The sequence below is a fragment of the Cimex lectularius genome, unplaced genomic scaffold, assembly GCF_000648675.2.
Source record: "Cimex lectularius strain Harlan isolate CLEC.00 unplaced genomic scaffold, Clec_2.1 scaffold85, whole genome shotgun sequence".
Taxonomy (NCBI): domain Eukaryota; kingdom Metazoa; phylum Arthropoda; class Insecta; order Hemiptera; family Cimicidae; genus Cimex; species Cimex lectularius.
Window position 1 is genome coordinate 1,661,297 of NW_019392718.1, and position 18,522 is coordinate 1,679,818.

Consider the following 18,522-nt stretch of genomic DNA (forward strand, 5'->3'; position numbering starts at 1 on the left):
ATAAATGGAGCAAATAATCAGATGTGGTGGGGTGGTTTTCGAGGGGGCGGGAAAGCCCGAGGGGCTCTATCCGCCACCCCTCGACGAAATGAATATATACTGCATTTTTCAATTCTCCCCCATTTCCCCGGGGGCAGGGGGTGCTACTAGGGTGACTACCCCCGGCAATGTTTTTATACAGACGCTCGAACGCGTTACTGTATAAGGCGCCTTATATGACCGATACTTTATTTTATATCCTAGCCGGAGGGTTTCACGTTGGATTGAATCGGTGGAAAACGACGGCGGTATCGAATGGAATCTGGCCGACTAAGTTTTCAACTTGGCATTTCTCACGGGCGAACTGCAGCTCTTCTTTATTTCCAGATCATCCATACTCGTCGCCAAACTGATCAGTACCGCCTCGTGAGGTCTCGGAGCTAAGAACTGAAATGCGACGCCTAACTATATTAAAGAATGTACTAAATTTAGTTCATACCACACGATAAAACTGAACCCATTCACCGGAAAACGATTCGGGATAATGCCTGGAAAGTTGGGTCCGTAGGGAGTTGCACCTATAGTTTGGTCTTTTCCGATTGTTTTGATCCACATAGTCCTCGCCGATTTGGTCCGTTAAACTTGTTCTACTTCTCGCCATATTCACTGATACACAGGCTAAAGAAGGCGACAAGCCGAAAGACCAAAACATCATGACAAAAAAGATCAAACTGTAGGAAATAAGAATGTACTAAATTAGTTCATTTCATATTATGCGTTAAAACTGAATCGATCGGTCTGAAAATAATAAATGTACCTGCTACAACGGTTTATTGATATTAAAAAGTAAAAAAAATAAACAGAAAATAACTCGGGTGTGTGCGGAGTGACGAGCTAGCAGTTTGTCCGTTTCCGACCCTTTTGGTCTTCCTAACCTTGTTGTTTTATTCCTTCAGCGTTTCGGCTTCTTACCACCTTCAGTGACAAATCTACTCAAAACAGGATTACGAAAAATCCGAATGCTTGAAAAAGACCAAAACAATGACGTTGCGCAGACGAAAATGATCGCAAAGGTTCCAACTGTAGTAATTAAGAATGTACTAAATTTAGTTCATTTAATATTAAGGGTTAAAACTGAATCGATCGGTCTGAAAATAATGATGGCAGCTTCTGCAAAGGTTTACTGATATTAAAAAATAAAAAAAATAAACAGAAAATAACTTGGGGTTGTACGGAGTGACGAGATTGCAGTTTGTCCGTTTCCGACCCTTTTGATCTTCCTAACCTTGTTGTTTTCTTCCTTTAGCGTTTCGGCTTCTCACCATCTTCAGTGACAAACCTACACAACACAAGATTATGAAAAATCCGAATGCTTGATAAAATGCCAAAACAATGAGGGTGCGCAGACCAAAATGATCGGTAAGGTTCCAACTGTAGTAATCAAGAACGTACTAAATTTAGTTCATTCGATATTCCGTAAAACTGAATAGATAGGTCGGAAAACGAGAAGGATGGCTGATAGGTATGTTTGTTAATATTAATAATTTACAAAAATAAACAATAAACAATAATAAATAATATGGGGTCTGCAGAGTGATAAGCCTTTGTTTGGTCGTTTGGTCTTCTCATTATTTCCTTCATGCCGACGCGTTAGGGCTTCTCGACATCTTCAGTGACACACTAACCCAATACTAAATATGGCCAGAAGCCAAAATGCATCGGAAAGAACAAAACTGTGAGGATGTGCAGAAAAAAATGATCAGTCTATTGTAAGTAAAAATGTACTAAATGAATTCATTTCATATTTCACGGGAAAACTCAACTCCTCGGTCGGAAAACAAGAAGGCTAGCTGCTAGAAGTTTATTGATATTAAGAATTAAAGCAAAAATCATAAAATAATACGAGAATGAAGAGTGCGATAATTTTTAGATCGATTTGGCCCGCATATCCTCGCTGGTTTGGTCTTTTAGATAGCGGGTGCTCGCCATCTACATTTAAAATCCAAGACCGTAAAAAGCAAATCAATGATTATTCACCAACCAAAATGTTTGGAAACGACCCAACTATTATATAAAAATGAATATATCCAATTTAAATAATTTCATTCGATATGGTAAAACTGAAACCGACAGCAAGAAAGGTTGATGCTGGGGAGTTTATTTATACTAACAACAAATAAAACAATAAAACATAAAATAATATGGCATCTTTGGGTTGATGAATCTTAGTTTGGTGATTTTCGATCGTTTTGGTCCGCTCACCCTCGCTTGTTTGATCTGTCAACCGCGTTTCAGCTTCTGGCCATTATCAGCGGTGTGTAATTAATTAATTTGTCCGTAAATGTAGTCCCATTTGAGGGCTATATTCGTATTCAAATGTAGCAAAGTGGATGTCATAAGAAATCCATAAAATATAAATGTTATTATTATTTATTAGTTATTATTCATAGCACGATAACTATCATCGAATTTACATAAATATGACGATTTACAAGTATGATTAATGTATTTTTTCCGTTATTTTCTTTAATTATTTACACCACAGTTTACTGCTAAGGTTATAAAAGAGAATTAGAAGCGATGTTTTAGATAACAGGCAACGTTATTAACGAATGAATAATTTAAAAGACTTTTAATTTGTTAACAGTCGTAATTGGAGCCTGCCAACATTACTTTTGATGTTTCTTATAAAATAACTTCTTCAATTATATTTCCCGTGATGAACACATCCCAGATCTCAATCGGTAAATCCTTCTTTTATCCGGCCATTGTACAAATATTTTCATTAAGTGGGCGAAACGAGTGTTCCAGTTGTCGGCTAATGTACGCCCTCGCCATTGTCCGCGCCTTGCATTATTCATGAAATGAAAAGCAATTAAACTCGTCGTACACCCTTCTCGTCCTGTCCTTCGTAAGCCCTGGAAAATCTCGCGGCCGGTGTTTGATTAATCCCAACTTTGCGACACGGTCGGAAAACGGGGGGATATTAAAGTTGGTCCGGGCTTCTGGAGTGTTTTCCTTTACCCGGCCGTGCTTCATTCGACAACTCTTCTACCAGGTCCAATACGACCTGGTATTGGACCTGGTAGAATTATTCTTGTAGCAATTCCTTTATTATTTATTTATCGTATTAACAGCCGGCATAGTGTTCTATCTAAAGGCTAAGTAGATCCCCGGGTCTTGGGTTCGATTCCGCTGTCGCCCCTGGAATTTTCGAACCCTTTCTCTCCTTCCAAAATTTCTTTTTATCAATATACTCTGGCCTAGCTCAAGAGAGATTTATCGTTGAGGTGGGAAGTGATGACCCGTAGTTTGCTCGTTTCTGATCTTATTCGTAAGCTAATCTTTGCTGCATTTCACCGATGGCGAGAATCACGGGAAAGGTCAAAGCATTGAGGATATACAAATCAAAATATTCGAAAAAGGTCAAACTATAGTAAATAAGAATTTACTAAATTTAGTTCATTTCGTATTACACGATAAAACTGAATTAGTTGGTCGGAAATAAGAATGGTGGGTAGTGAAAGAGTTTGTTTTGTTGGGAAATTTTACTTACCAATTAAAAAAATTAAAAACTTAAATTTAAAATAGGCTTGCAGAGTGATGAACCGTTGGTCGTTTTGGTCTTCATAACGTTGTTGTTTCGATCCTTCCTTTAGATCCTTCGTTTTGCTTAGGCCATACTCAGTGACGCATTGACCCAATACTAAAATTGGCGAAAAGTGTGGGAAAGAACAAAATATAAAGTATACGCAAGACAAAATATTCGAAAACGTTAATGTTCAAACTATGATAAATAAGAAAGATCTAAATTTATGTGTAAAGATTAGTGACTGTTAATCGATAGTTATTCAGATATCGTGAGATGCGGTCGGGTGTGATGTAGGTTTCAGAAAAACTTTTTCTTTATCGTGCCAACGTTTCGATCTTTTATTGAGATCATCTTCAGGGCTCAAAGGGGCACTCTCAACACGACACGCAAGCATGGCACAATTACACATAAGACAAACACTTTGAGCCCTGAAGATGATCTCAATAAAAGATCGAAACGTTGGCACGATAAAGAAAATGTTTTTCTGAAACCTACATCACACCCGACCGCATCTCACGATATCTGAATAACTGTTCTAAATTTAGTTCATTTCATACTACACGAAGGGTGGTTGCTAGAAGAGTTTATTGATTTTAACCATAAAAAAGATAAACACAAAATAGTTCATGGCCTATGGAGTGATGAACCTGCAGTTTGGTCGTTTTCCAATATAGTCTTCCTGCCTCGCTGCTTTGATCATTCAGACGCGTTTTTGCTTCCGCCATACTCAGCGACACATTAACCCAATACTAAACCTGCCGAGAAGCATGGGCCAAATCAAGGCCAAAAGCATTGAGGAAACGCAGGACAAAATATTCGAAAATGGTCAAACTATGGTAAATACTAATGTACTGAATTTAGTTCATTTCATACGACACGGTAAACCTGTACCGGTAAACTAATTTTTGAAGGGGGTTTGGACCAAATTCAGAAACGCTTAGATCTGATCCCGCCCCTTCCATGGATGAGTGCCGTGTCAATTTCTTTCAATTGCGGCCACCGGAAAGTTAGTTGTTTAGGCGTCTGAAAAAGTCCAGAGGCGACGGTGGGGATCGAACCCACGACGGCGGGATCTACTAGCTGAGAGTCTGACGCCTTAACCACTCGGCTACCGCGGCCCCCGAGCGAGGAATTACTTACACTTCCGAATTTATTCTAATATTTAAATATTTTTTGTAGATTGATCGTCTGCCCTCGCTAGTTTTGTCTCGGTATCCCAACACAAGACTTAAAACAACAACTTAATACAAGACTTGGACTACTACACATTGACTTTAACAATTAAGACAAAGCTAACACAGTACGAGACTAAGACCAATATAGACATACGGAGAGGAACTGTGGGGTAGATGTAGATGTAGATGTAATATTTCAAGGTATGGTATACTGCGCCCTTTGAGAGCTATGGTATCCCCCGTTTTTTGCCTAAACCTTGGTGAGTCCTATTTCATCAAGAAACTTGATTAATAGGCCCGGTTTTAATGGTTGAAGCTCTTCTATGGTCACATTATACATCCCAAAACATTTCCTCCTGCGGGCTAGTGTAGCTCCGCAGTTTGTTAGTAAATGTGTTGGTGTCTCTTCTGCCTCTTTGCAGAATCTGCATGTGCCATATTGGATTGTTCCAATTTTCTTTAGGTGTCCATTTAATCTACAGTGTCCTGTTAGGATTCGCAGTCTGTTCCTGCTTCCTTTAACACATTCTGTGATTTCTTTCTTGCCAAAATTGGTTAGAATATTCTTGGATTGTCTATGTCCAATGAGTGAATTCCATTATTCCTTTATTTTCTTTTTGTCATTCTGTCTGAGATATTCGTTAATAATATGGATTCCTATGCCACAGAAGGGTTCGGGTCCTATCAGCGGTGTGGCAGCCCCTTTCCTTGCACTGTGGTGTACTGTCAAGCCATCCAATATGCAGTCCTTCCGATCGATAGTCAAAGCACCTTATATCACTAACCTCACTATCCACAAAAACCTCAACATTCCTTTTATCAGCGACCTAATCCGGTCCAGATTCCAAACCTTCCACGCCAACCTTTCTAACCATACTGCTCGAGCCCTCTCCATTCATTCCCATCCTGACTACTGTCCACGTCGCCTCAACCGACGGTGACCTCAGGACCTCCTTGAACCTAATCATACACATTGAGTCTGGCTTGTCAAAGCATGTGTTCTACCGGTGCAGTTCTGGCGTTAATGCTAGTGTTGCGCTGTGTGATACAGTAATCATGTGTACATAGATGTATAGTATACGATCATGTGTAGGTAACAAATTTAAAAAAAGGTTTTGTCTCTTGTGAAAAGAGCGACGATAGGCCATAATGATTGGATACGGTCTCAGAATTGGCAGTGCTATTTCACTACCTTCAATTAGCATTTTGATCAAATGATTCGCGAACGTTTCGTGAAAAAAAGGGAACAGTGTATGGCCCGTAAATAAGGGCCGAAGGGGTTTTTCGGTTGATTGGTTGAGACGTGAGTTGTGCCAACCGCAAATTACCCCCAGGGGGGGCGAAGACCAGATTTATTACCGGCCCGCCCCCGCATTATTTACACATAAATTACTGCGATGCGCGCCGAGAGTATAGAAGTGCGGCGTGGAAGGGAAGCGAGCGTTCAAAATCGCATTTCTCCTTTCCCCCAAACCCCGAAAACCACTTGAAACGCAATAATGGGGGAAACGGTGCGAAACCCAATCGGCCGTTCGTGGGGAAATGTAACGCCCTTCTGTTAGTAAATCCACTTTTTTTTTATCCCCCCAGCCGTTGATAATAACCAAGTTTTTATTTTATTTAAAAACACTATTCTTAACACTGGTTTTATACAGCATATTGATGATTTATTAATAATAAGTAAATGTTTCTATTATAAATTCTTCTTCTTGAGCCTGTGGGGTAATGAACCTGTACGCTAGTCCATTCTGGTCTTTCTGTCTACAGTCAGACTCTCCCTCACGGCTTCTCGTCTTCATCAGTGAAACGCAGGCCGAGACTAAGGATCTCAGATAGGCAAAATGCAGAAAGACTAAAACAGCGAGGATCCCCAATCAAATATGATCGGAAACGACCATAGTAAATAAAAATGCACTAAATTTAGTTCATATCATATTACCTACTAAAACTGGACCGCTGGATATAAAAAAAAAAAAAAAAAAAAAAAAAAAAAACGGTGGATGCTAAGGATGCTAAGAGAGTTTCTTGATATTTACGCTATTAAAGATTTAAAAAATAGACATGAAATAAAAGTAGTTAGCGGGGCGATGAACCTGCAGTTTTATCATTTCAGATAGTTTTGGTCCGCACGTCCTCGCTGGACCAAAACAGCATGGACGCAGATCAAAATGATCGGGACCGATCAGATTGAACTAAATAAGAATGTACTAAATTTAGTTCATTCAATATTATATACTAAAACTGAACCGATGGATCAAAAAAAGAACGGTGGCTGCTAGGAGAGTTTCTTGATATTTACAATATAAAAAATGCAAATAAAATAGACGTAAAATAAAAGTAGTTAGCGGGGCGATGAACCTGCAGTTTTATCATTTCAGATAGTTTTGGTCCGCACGTTCTCGCAGGACCAAAACAGCATGGACGCAGACCAAAATGATCGGGAACGATCAGATTAGACTAAATAAGAATGTACTAAATTTAGTCGTTTCAGAACACGCGCAAAAACTTAACCGATTGGTCGGAAAAGAATAGACTTCTGGTAGAAGAGTGGATTGACATTTACAGTAAAAAATAAATAAAATAGGCATAAAATAAATTTAGTCAGCGCCCGATGAACCTGCAGTTTTATTATTTCTGGGAGTTTGGGTCGGCATGTCCTCGCTGATTTGGTCCATCAGACGCGTTTTGGCTTCTCGCTACCTTCAGTGAAACCCAGACTAAAGCCGGCGAGAAGGCGAAATATGTCGGAAAGATCAAAACAGCATAGATGCGACTGACGACAAGATTAACAAATGACGACTGGTAGAAAGCTGGGTTAATACTAACATTAAAAAAGTAGACTTAAAATAACAACAAAATGATGAATCAAGAGTTTACAAAATTTAAGATGTCTAATAAATAAGTAATTTTGTTGTTTTTGATCATTTTGATCTTTCGGACTCCACTTTTTCGATCTTCATAGAACACAGTCTTCAAAAGGAAATCTCAAAATTTAATATTTAATTGATTTTTGTTAAAATTTGTTATGAACATCAATTTAGGTTGCTATCGTCAAGGATTTCATTCATTCTATAATTAATTTTTATTATAGCTGAAATCCCTTGGTTATAATAATCACTTTCCTGTGATATTTGATGTTCTTTACGTAAGACTTAAAACCTACTTCGAAACTTCTTTTCAAGCACGAACACCAAGAAGAATTTCACATTATATTTCCTGTGTTCGACTTTGACCTAAGAAACATTGAGAAAAATATACGAGGATTTTTTTTAAAGAAAATATTTTGTTCAAAATAGCTCATAATTTAAATGTAATTGTTAGTAATTATGGATTTTTTTAAGTAAGAATTTTTCGTGTGAGCTATTTTTCCCTATTTAACTCTAATTTAAGTTAATTGCTCACAAGCCTTCATTAGCCAGCCACATGGGCGTGTACAGCAACAGTTAGCGTCTTATTATAAGTGAAAATATATATTTAAACTTAAGATTTTTTTGAGATGGAGGCGTTTTGGAAAAAAAAAGATCAGTAGAGAGATTGAGAGATTAACCGATCAATAGATGCAGTAGTTGTGAACACCTGGTCTTATGCTTATTACTAGAGTGATTAATTAAAGGGATAATTTATAATTATAAATAAACTTCTGGTAAATCAAGATAAACAACTTAATGAAAATATTCCAAATGTACCACGTGCTATAGTACATAATATTCAATGGCTTGTGAGACTTCTTGTTCGGGTCTGCTGATTATGAACTTGTAAATTTTGGATTTATATAAGCTCAAATAAGTACATGTATGTACATATGTACACACATGTGCATTTTTTAGCCTATCACCTCTCGGTGGAAATTCCAGTTTTTGAAATTTTCAAGAAATTGCTGGTAGGCTTCGAAAAACATCCACCCCGAGTGTTGTCAGGCCGGGGGTAGACCTCGGTCTTATACGTCCAATGTTGGGTGCAGTCAACTGCTAGGTCAGTGAAGCACCTAACGCAATTCCAAACCCATTCATACTCAGTGTTTGTTCTTAAATACTTAAATCCTGTCCTAAGTTATAGAAACGACCTACATGTTGATAGCCAGCACGTCAGATAAGTCGAGAAGGTCAGAGTTGCCAGATTATCAGCCAGCCGGATATCTAGGAACCAATTAATCTTGCGGCCAAAGGCGAAAAAGCGCCCTTCTATCATTGTAATCAAACATCAGCCCTTAGAATAATTGGACCAATTAGTCCAATTAGACAAATTTGTATATAAACCCATGTATCAATTAGTTCACTCTTACAGTAGCGTTCTGTTCGTTCTAGTGTCTGTCTCACTATTGTAATCTTTATAATAAAACTTCTTTTTAAAAAGCCTTTCCCGGGGGACGATTATTTAACTGGCGCCCGAACAGGGACCGCAAATAAGCAGCAGTTTAAAAATTCGTGACCATTGTCCCGCAGTTGCATCCGATTGACCCAACGAGAATTTTAACGAGCATATCAGAGGTTAAAATCGCGGTATAAGAACAAAATTAAGACTGAACAGATCTTCGGCTGCGACCATTTGTCCCATCCAGGAACAGTCAATGTGAAAGTCGTTTCAAGACAGACAAATAATAAAGTAGAAATCAGCCGACCTAGAGAAAAAGAACATCAACATAGGAGTGATTAGCCATCTTTCGCCTCCCAAATTAATTTTTCACCTAACCACTAAAATGTCTCCGAAAATTAACTATAAAATTGCACAGGAAGATTATGACCATATTCCTTTCTTTGACATGCATACCTTTCCGAAGTAACATTTTTTGTGAAAACTTACCTATAGTGTACTGTATGCTGAAAATATAGTAGAATGAGATTATAATCCCACTATCCACATTCCAAAGACTTAGTAGAAAATTGCTTGGAATTCTTACAACCAGGAAAAACATACGGAGTGTATTTTTCTCCGGTAATAGAAAAGGCTGTAGATGAAGATATTTTAAAAAGAAGTTGGATGTTACAGACCCCTCTAAACGAGAAACGATAATCCTAGATTATTATATCGGAAATACCGCACATAGAGGAATTCACGAAGTCTACCGGTGAATAATAAGAAGATACTATTGGCCGAAAATGCTAGATGCGATTACGAAAACAATTAATAATTGCTCTATTTGCAAAGAAATCAAATACGATAGGCGACCGATCAAACAGGTTTACGAGATCACTCCGACACCCAAAATTCGGAGCCTTTCGAAAAATTGCAACGCGACGTCTTTCATTTCAAAGGAAAACTGATATTTATACTGGTAGATTGCTTTTCCAAGCGGCAAATGACAACGAAATAATAAGGTGTTTAGAACAATCCTTACTACTTACTATGTTTCCTTTTTCGAAAATAATCCAATTCGATAATGGCACTGAATTTAAAAATAGATTAATTGAAAATTTCCTCATATACAATAGCATTGAAACACATTACACTACATCCCACCATGCTGACTCAAACAGTTTAGTAAAAAATCTCATTCTACACTAACAGCAATTAATTAATCTTTATGTAAGGTATTGGTTGAGATGAAAAAGTCAGTGTCACGAGCGAGATTCGAACCCCCGATCTTCGGCTAAATACGCCGCTGCTCTACCACTTGAACTATCGTGATTTCGATCCACTCGGACACCAACTCTCAACCCAACTTTCGAATTTTCCCTCCTTTTTGCCATTTTTCAAAAAGTGAAAATATACTTCGTTTTACTTATTAAATCCGTTATATTTCGTAGTCCGATTGACCAAATAACTTTTTTCAATTAATTAATTAAGGTTTTAAATTGAGATAAAAAAGTCAGTGTCACGAGCAGGATTCGAACCCACGACCTTCGGCTAAATACGCCGCTTCTCTACCACTTGAGCTAGAGACTTCCATCCGCTCAATCATTTCAAACAATAATTTACATAAAGATTAATTAATTGAAAAATGAATGTAATATCGAGTACCCCATCGACCCTTAATTAGTTTAGTTGTATATGTTATACGAAGAGGTTAATGAAGGACTATTTGAGTACTTGACCACCTTAAATTGAATGAATGGTATGTAAATGTTTGATTACTATGATAAAAGGGCGCTTTTTCCTCCTTTGGTCTCTAGACTAATTAGTTCATAGATAACTTCTTGGCTGATAATGTGGCAACTCTGACCCGCTCGACTTATCTGAAGTGCTGGTTATCTACATGTAGCTGTAGGTCGTTCTACAACTCCACCGTCCCTCGGCTCGAAGCTCCTGCGAGAGACAAGGTAGTCTTGAGAAAGCGGGACACAAAAGTTGTCAGGACGTTTTCATCTTGGTGAGGTCTTCTTCATTGGTTGACTTTATGTTTCGTAAGGGTCTATTATTTTTGTTATGCTTCTGATAAAATGCCAATAGATACATACAGGTATTAAAGAAAATCTTTAAGTATTAATTAATGGGTAATTTTTGTGATGTTAGTTAATAATGTTAGTTCCATTATATTTCGTGGTCCGACACCAAATAACTTCTTTCAATTAATTAATCTTTATGTAAAGCATTGGTTGAAATGAAAAAGTTAGTGTGGCGAGCGGGATCCGAACCCACGACCTTTGGCTGAATACGCCGCTGCTCTACCACTTGAGCTAGAGACTTCCATCCACTCAATCATTTCAAACAATAATTTACATAAAGATAAAGTCTCACACTACACTTTCATGCCAAAAAATTCATTCTCTCTCAACAAAAGATAGGCAGGTAAAACTATCAGTAGTAAATACAATAAAACAAACCTTTTTCTTCCAAAGTCGGAACAGGTGATGAACTTGTGGTTTAATAGTTTCTGATCGTTATTTGTCTGCTCATATTTATTATCAATTTGCTAAAAACAGCTATAATTGCCTATATATGACATTAAATGTATTCCATTAATTAATCTTAAAACGAATAATAGTAAAGTAAGTACTACTTTAACATTGATTAATTAATCTTTCTATGTAATGTTTTTTTGGTTGTAATGAAAAAGTTAGCGTCACGAGCGGGATCCGAACCCACGACCTTCATTTCAACCAAAAAACTTACAAAAAAGATTAATTACTTGAAAGAAGTAATTTGGTCAATAGACCACTAACTATAATGGATTTAATAAGTAAAACGAAGTATGTCTTCACTATGGCGACTTCATATGTTGCCGAGAATGGAATCCTGATTGCATGACATTTAAAAAAATGGCAAAAAGGGAGGAAAATTTCGAGTGGGTTCGGATCCCGCTCGTGACGCTTTTCCATTTCAATCAAAATTCTTACATAAAAAGAATTATTAATTGAAAAAAGTAATTTGGTCAATAGACCACTAAATGTAATGGATTTAACATTAATATTATTTAATCTTTATGTAAGGTATTGGTTGAGACAAAAAAAGTCAGTGTCACGAGGGGGTTTCGAACCCACGATCTTCGGCTAAATACGCTGCATCTCTATCACTTGAGCTATCGTGACTTCGATTGCAAAAAGGAGGGAAAATTCAGACGGTGGGTTGAGATGGGAAGTTGGTGTCCGAGTGGATCGAAGTCATGATAGCTCAAGTGGTAGAGCAGCGGCGTATCTAGCCGAAGGTCGTGGGTTCAAATCCCGCTCTTGACACTGACTTTTTTATCTCAACCAATATTTTGCATAAAGATTAATTAATTGAAAGATGTTATTTGGTCAATCTGAACACGGAATATAATGACTTTGATTAATATTATCGTAAATTTAAATTTTTTTACGAGGGTTCGCAACAGGAGAGGTCATCTGAACCCTCACGGTGTTTTAGAAAAAAATCCCATTTGTAAGTATGTCGGGTTCGAATGCAGGGCCGCTGGATTCGAACCCGTGACCTTTACCTTACTGTGATAAGTGCCGTGTCATCGCCTAAACCGTTGTAGCCATCCGCCCAAAAAAATAAAAAAAATTTTGTTAAATTATTAAGAAATCGTGAGATGCGTCTGGTGTGATGTAGGTTTCAGAAAAACATTTTCTTTATCGTGCCAACGTTTCGATCTTTATTGAGATCATCTTCAGGACTCAAAGTGTTTGTTTTCGGTGTAGACGATTTCTTAATAATTATCGATTAACGGTCACTAATCACCACACATTTTGTTAAATGTGAACTTGTTAAATTCAGGCCCTGATGGCGTATTTTACATTACAATCTTGGGAAAGCTGTAGTATAGTTTTCTGTTGACCTATTTCCGGTCTTCTTCAATATGATAAAAATGTAAAGCAGTGAAGATAGACGAACCAGAATGATCAAAAACGACTATGCTATTGTTTAAATCTCTTAATTGAAAGAAAATAAACGCTAAGATAGGATAACGTGTCCAATATTTCTCCAGAACATAAAATTAAGACTGAACATTTAGAAAAAATTTGGTTTTGTAGTCATTTTCAGCAGTTACTGCGTTCTTGGATTTTTATTGATTGGTTTTTTGCCTCTCCCCGTCATTAAAACCTTTTCTCCATTACTCACATATGTAATTATCATATTTATTGGGTTATAAACATTTACACTCAAAACAGGTGTGTCTGCATTACACCTGCTCCGTGGATCGTTTGTCCCTCGACTATTTATTTATATTTGATTATTTATTTAAAATCTAGTTGTAGAGATGAGTCGGCACCTGGTATCATGAATCACAACGTGACGACAACTATTTCGCGGTCTAATCCCCGAAATAAATGCTCCCGTTCGGTAAACAAAGACATTAAGTGGCCGAGCCAGCCACTAACTCACATTAACGGCGGTCTTAGTGTCTCGGTTATTGTATCATCGGAGGCGGTGATGAATGACTGTGGGGCGGCTCTTTTCCACCCTTCGCCCCCAGCAGCCGCCCCCCACGAAATCTGTATTCAATATCGCATCCCCCGCCACCACCGCCCTTCCGCCCTAACGCAACACTATATCTCAACCAGATTCTCGATCCACCATTTGTTCCATTCAATCCTTCGATCCGGGCGAGGTGTCTGTTAATATCAATAAATTCGCGAGCAACCACCCTTCTCGTTTTCCGGCCGATTGGTTCAGTTTTACCGTGTCGTACTTCACTGTTTCTGAATAAATGAAATAATTGTAGCATTTTCATTTTTTTAAATTGATAATATCAATGAATTCTCCTAGCACCCATATTTCCCGTTTTTGACTGATCGGTTCAGTTTTAGCGCAGATATAGAATGAACTATATTTAGTACATTTTTATTTATTATATTATTATAAACTTGGTATACGCTTCCTTGTTATTTTGGTCTTTCCAACGCGTTTTATTAATCTTTGCATCAAAAAAGATGGCGAGAACTAAAACTCATCTAGCAGACCTATCAAAAGAGAATATGACTACCAAAACGATCAGAAATGGCCAAACTGCAAATTAATCGCCCAGCAGACTCCATGATGTTGTGTGTTTTTTTCTTAAACATAGTAACCCTATGTTTGTGCAGTCGGGGCATAGAGGCAGCGCAAAGGTTGACATGTTGTCAAAGAGAAAGCCGACAAGAACTCTCTTGGTACTGAACCCTACTGTCGCTTAACATCCAAATGAGGATACATCTTAAAATGTATCCTTAATGAGTCCAAAACCTTGTGGAATAATACCACAGGCATGAGGTACGCGAAGAGATTCATAGATTGCGCCATCTGCAAAACTTCCAAAGGAATTACTGGAAGGCAAGCGTAACTAAACCAGGATTCTGGTTGGATTCCAGGCAGAGCTCTGCTTCTTAAGAAATCAATGCACCGGATAGAATGTACAGACAGAAGAAACACTGTGCAGATACTGCCAAGAAGAGGAGGAGCCTGCAGAACACATTTTATGTTTCTTTGAAGGTCTATGTAGGTACAGGTTCTTGCAACTAGGACAGGAAAAACCACAAGCAAGACCCTACACCAAGGAGCCGTTGGCAAGTTGGTTGATTAACAACGTGAAGCTGGCCAGTGAGTTATAAAAAAGAGGGGGAGAACAATAGATCTACTTAGGTCGAGGTGCAGAAGGCGTTATGGTCGCCTCTTTTATCCCTTTCAGACAGAAGAAACACTGTGCAGTTATTGTCATGAATAGGAGGAGACCGTAGAACAAATTTTACGTTTTCGTGAAGGTCTATGTAGGTACAGATTCTTGCAATTAGGTCAGGAAAGCCATAAGCATGATCCTACACAAAGGAGCCAATGGCAAGTCTGTGGAGTTGATTAACAACCTGAAGCTGGCCAGTGAGTTATAACAAACTGGGGATCAGAATAGAGCTGCGCAGGTCGAGGTGCAGAAGGCAATATGGCCGCCTCTTTTATTAGGCGGAGGCCGTAGAACAAATTTTATATTTTTGTGAAGGTCTATATAGATGCAGATTCTTGCAATTAGGTCAGGAAAGCCATAAGCATGATCCTACACAAAGGAGCAATGGCAAGGCTGTGGAGTTGATTAACAACCTGAAGCTGGCCAGTGAGTTATAACAAACTGGGGATCACAACAGATCTGCGCAGGTCGAGGTGCAGAAGGCGTTATGGCCATTTCTTTTATCCCTGTCATATACGACTGCTGGAAGCGTTAATTAATATATATGCTATATACAAAACTATCGGAAATGACCAAACTAGAAATTCATCACTAATTTTATATTTTTGGCTATTTATATCAATAAAATCTTTATTGCTGGGTCTGTGGCCCACTGAAGGTGGCAAGAAGCCTGAAGTCCAATCCAGAAAGGATATTCAGACTAAAACGATCAGAAATGACTAAAAAAATTTCATTTGGCTAAAATTTAACCGATGTATGTACTATGGATTAAGTCCTAGCGTGCGATATGAAATGAACTAAAAATACGTTCGTATTTACTGTATTTTGATCGTTTCTGCCTAACTTGGTCCGTTTATCCTCGCTGTTTTGGACGCATTTTTTTCATCTTGTAATTTTTAACGTCGGGTCTGCATGTGGAAAAGACCGAACTATAGGTTCACCCCCCCCCACAGAACTCAAGCGTACTTCTTACAACCAATTTAATACATTCAATTAATCAAGGTTTTTAGTTGAGATAAAGTCAGTTTCACGAGTGGGATTCGAACCCACGACCTTCGGCTAGATACGCCGCTGCTACATTTGAAAAATGGCAAAAAGGAGGGAAAATTCAATAGGTGAGGTTGAGATGGGAAGTTGGTGTTCAAGTGGATCGAAGTCACGATAGCTCAAGTGGTAGAGTAGCGGCGTATAAAGCCGAAGGTCGTGGGTTCGAATCCCGCTCGTGACACTGACTTTTTTATCTCAACTAAAAACCTTAATTAATTGAAAGATATTAATTGGTCAAGCGGACCACGAAAAGTTGTGAACTATTAATTACTTTTATTTAACATACCTGTAAAATCATTTAATACATACACAACCAAATTTATTAAAAATACCTAAGATAAATTTATTTCGTTTAAATGGTATGTAACAAATTAAACAACTCTCAGAATTGGAAATCGATTTTTGTCAGTCACAAATATTTTTAAAACAAAGTCAAATGACAACAAGGGGGATTTAAGAGGTCAAAAGAACACAAAAGAGAATTGTATCGACGACCCAGTGTTTTGTATATTTAAAACGGTCCATGTGACAATTACGTAGTCAAGGCAGGAAATATAACTCATTGATAGGTGGTATAGACGAGGATTCTTTCCGAAGCTTTTTATATATGTGTTTTTTTTTCTTCAAGGAGTCCATTGAGAAGCCGATCGTATCTGAAACCTCACTTGACACCTATCGCACTCTACCCCCTGAATATCAATTGACTTTTTCCTCCGGTCCAGGCCCCTTCCTCTTTCCATTTGGGTTTACGGAGTGCGAGAGGGATTTCTATTGAGTCCTGCGGTAGCAAAGCCGTGTTACGATCCCCCTTTTACAAAAGAGAACGAAAATCTTTGAATCTGTGATACTTGCACAACTGCGGCACAATGTAGAAACCGGTGGAAGCAATTTACAATTATCATGTCGACATCTTAAACCGACAAATTGATCATTGACGTATATCACTTATAAATATGTATATACCGGTTTTGAAAGTTCCATAACAGAGAAATTTAGGCTAATCTTAATTTTTAAACGTTTTTAGACAGTCGATTATCGCTTCGACTGGAAAACATTTACCGCTTGAACACGTAAAGCTAATTAAAGCCATCGTCGGCGGTTTTATTGACTAATTGCCGGTGAGATAAAAAGGAGTTACAAAATCAGTTATCATATTTTATATTTCCACGAGTATTTGAGTACCTACAATGTATGTTTTGTTATTTATAACGGGTTTTTTCCAATCAGTTTAAAGCACAATAAAAAACTAGTGGAATTTAATAAAGAAGTATTTTCTTTATATTTAACCGATGGTCGAGTTTTTTTAAATGACGAGTTTGATAATGTAGTAAATAAATAATTATATTGTGAGATTTCTCTAGAGTATAATGGTTTATTGATTTTTTTTAGGGTAATCCATATGGACTCAAAGACACCTCCACGACGGGCGACATGAGCCCATGGGCGAGCGGACTCCAACCCTCCTCTGGCTACTACCCTTATGACCCTACATTAGCAGCCTATGGGTAAGTGCTTTATGTTTATTTAGTCCTATTACAAAAATAGATATATAAGAAAGAAATATTCAGAAAGACAATCCACTGTTGAAAGTTAACACTTGAGAGTACACTAAATGTTTTACTGCTGGGTTTAATTAAAAATAAAAATTATTTATGATGAAAATGGTGTTTATTCGAGGGAGATTTATTGATCGATTAATGAATTCATCCATTTGATTGATCGTTTAAAATTATTGTTCGTGGTTTTTAACCCGTGTCTTTAGAAATTACGTGATGTTTTTTACCAAACGAGTTTATTAAATTTAATATTTAAATGTCCATATATTAAGGAAATGTGTAAGGGTAATATTTACATCTTGTTATAAAATTAATTTGAAAAAAATAGAATGGCAACCCTTTACCGCTGCCCAATGAAGTCTACTTAAATTCGCATATTTTTTGCCTGGATTAATTGAAATGTTTAATTTTATGATTGTCCGTCAAGAGGGTTTATTTGACAGAATCAATTTAATTTAAATGTTTAAATTTATTTTATGTGATCCTTGTCCATGTCTAAAGCTATTCTTTAGAAATAACTTGACAGGTATTACCAAATAATTATTATTAAATTTGTTATTTATATTATCGTATTAGCAAGTGAAAATATATAAAGGTAATATTAACTCCGTTTTATAAAAATAATCCGGAATGAAATTCACAATCGCTACGAACAACCAAAAACAAGCCCCTACTTACTGAAGTGTACTTAAATTTGCATATTTTTTCCATTTTGCTAATTGAAATGTCTAAATTATTTATGACGTGCAAAAGGTTTTTTATTTTGGAGAAGTCTAATCTCGTTAATCCAATTGTTAATCGTTATATTTGGTGTTCGAGGATTTTAAGCAATGTCTTTGGAAATAATGTAACAGGAATTTTTACCAAACATTCATTATTAAATTGGATATTTATATTATGATACATAAGTAGCTTTTGAAAATATATAAGATTAATATATTTATAGAAATAATTTATAATGGCCACCCTTTGCGCACTGAAAAGCATAAAAATTGCCTATTTTAGCGTTTCGGTTAATTCAAATGTTGAAATTATTTATGACTACTAATAAGATGCTTAGTTGAGAAAATACAAACTGTTTGATCCAGTTAGTTCATTTTTTTAAATTTGGTTGGATTGGATATTAGTTCATATTACATTTCTTTTCGTGGCCCGCTTGAC

General features: G+C 37.2%; 1 protein-coding gene and 1 non-coding gene across 4 annotated transcripts in view; both read left to right on the forward strand.

The window, feature by feature from the left end:
* Window positions 1-17,319, forward strand: part of LOC106668283 (homeobox protein araucan-like) — a 146,310-nt gene extending 128,991 nt beyond the window's left edge. For all 3 annotated transcript variants that reach the window (XM_024226591.1, XM_024226589.1, XM_024226590.1), the window contains one exon: window positions 17,195-17,319. In XM_024226591.1, the coding sequence (XP_024082359.1) occupies window positions 17,195-17,314 (120 nt within the window). In that variant the 3' untranslated portion in view covers window positions 17,315-17,319. The remainder of the gene's footprint in view (window positions 1-17,194) is intronic.
* Window positions 15,914-15,986, forward strand: Trnay-aua. Its single transcript has one exon. It is a non-coding gene; the product is annotated as a tRNA-Tyr (tRNA).
* Window positions 17,320-18,522: the final 1,203 nt, after the last annotated feature.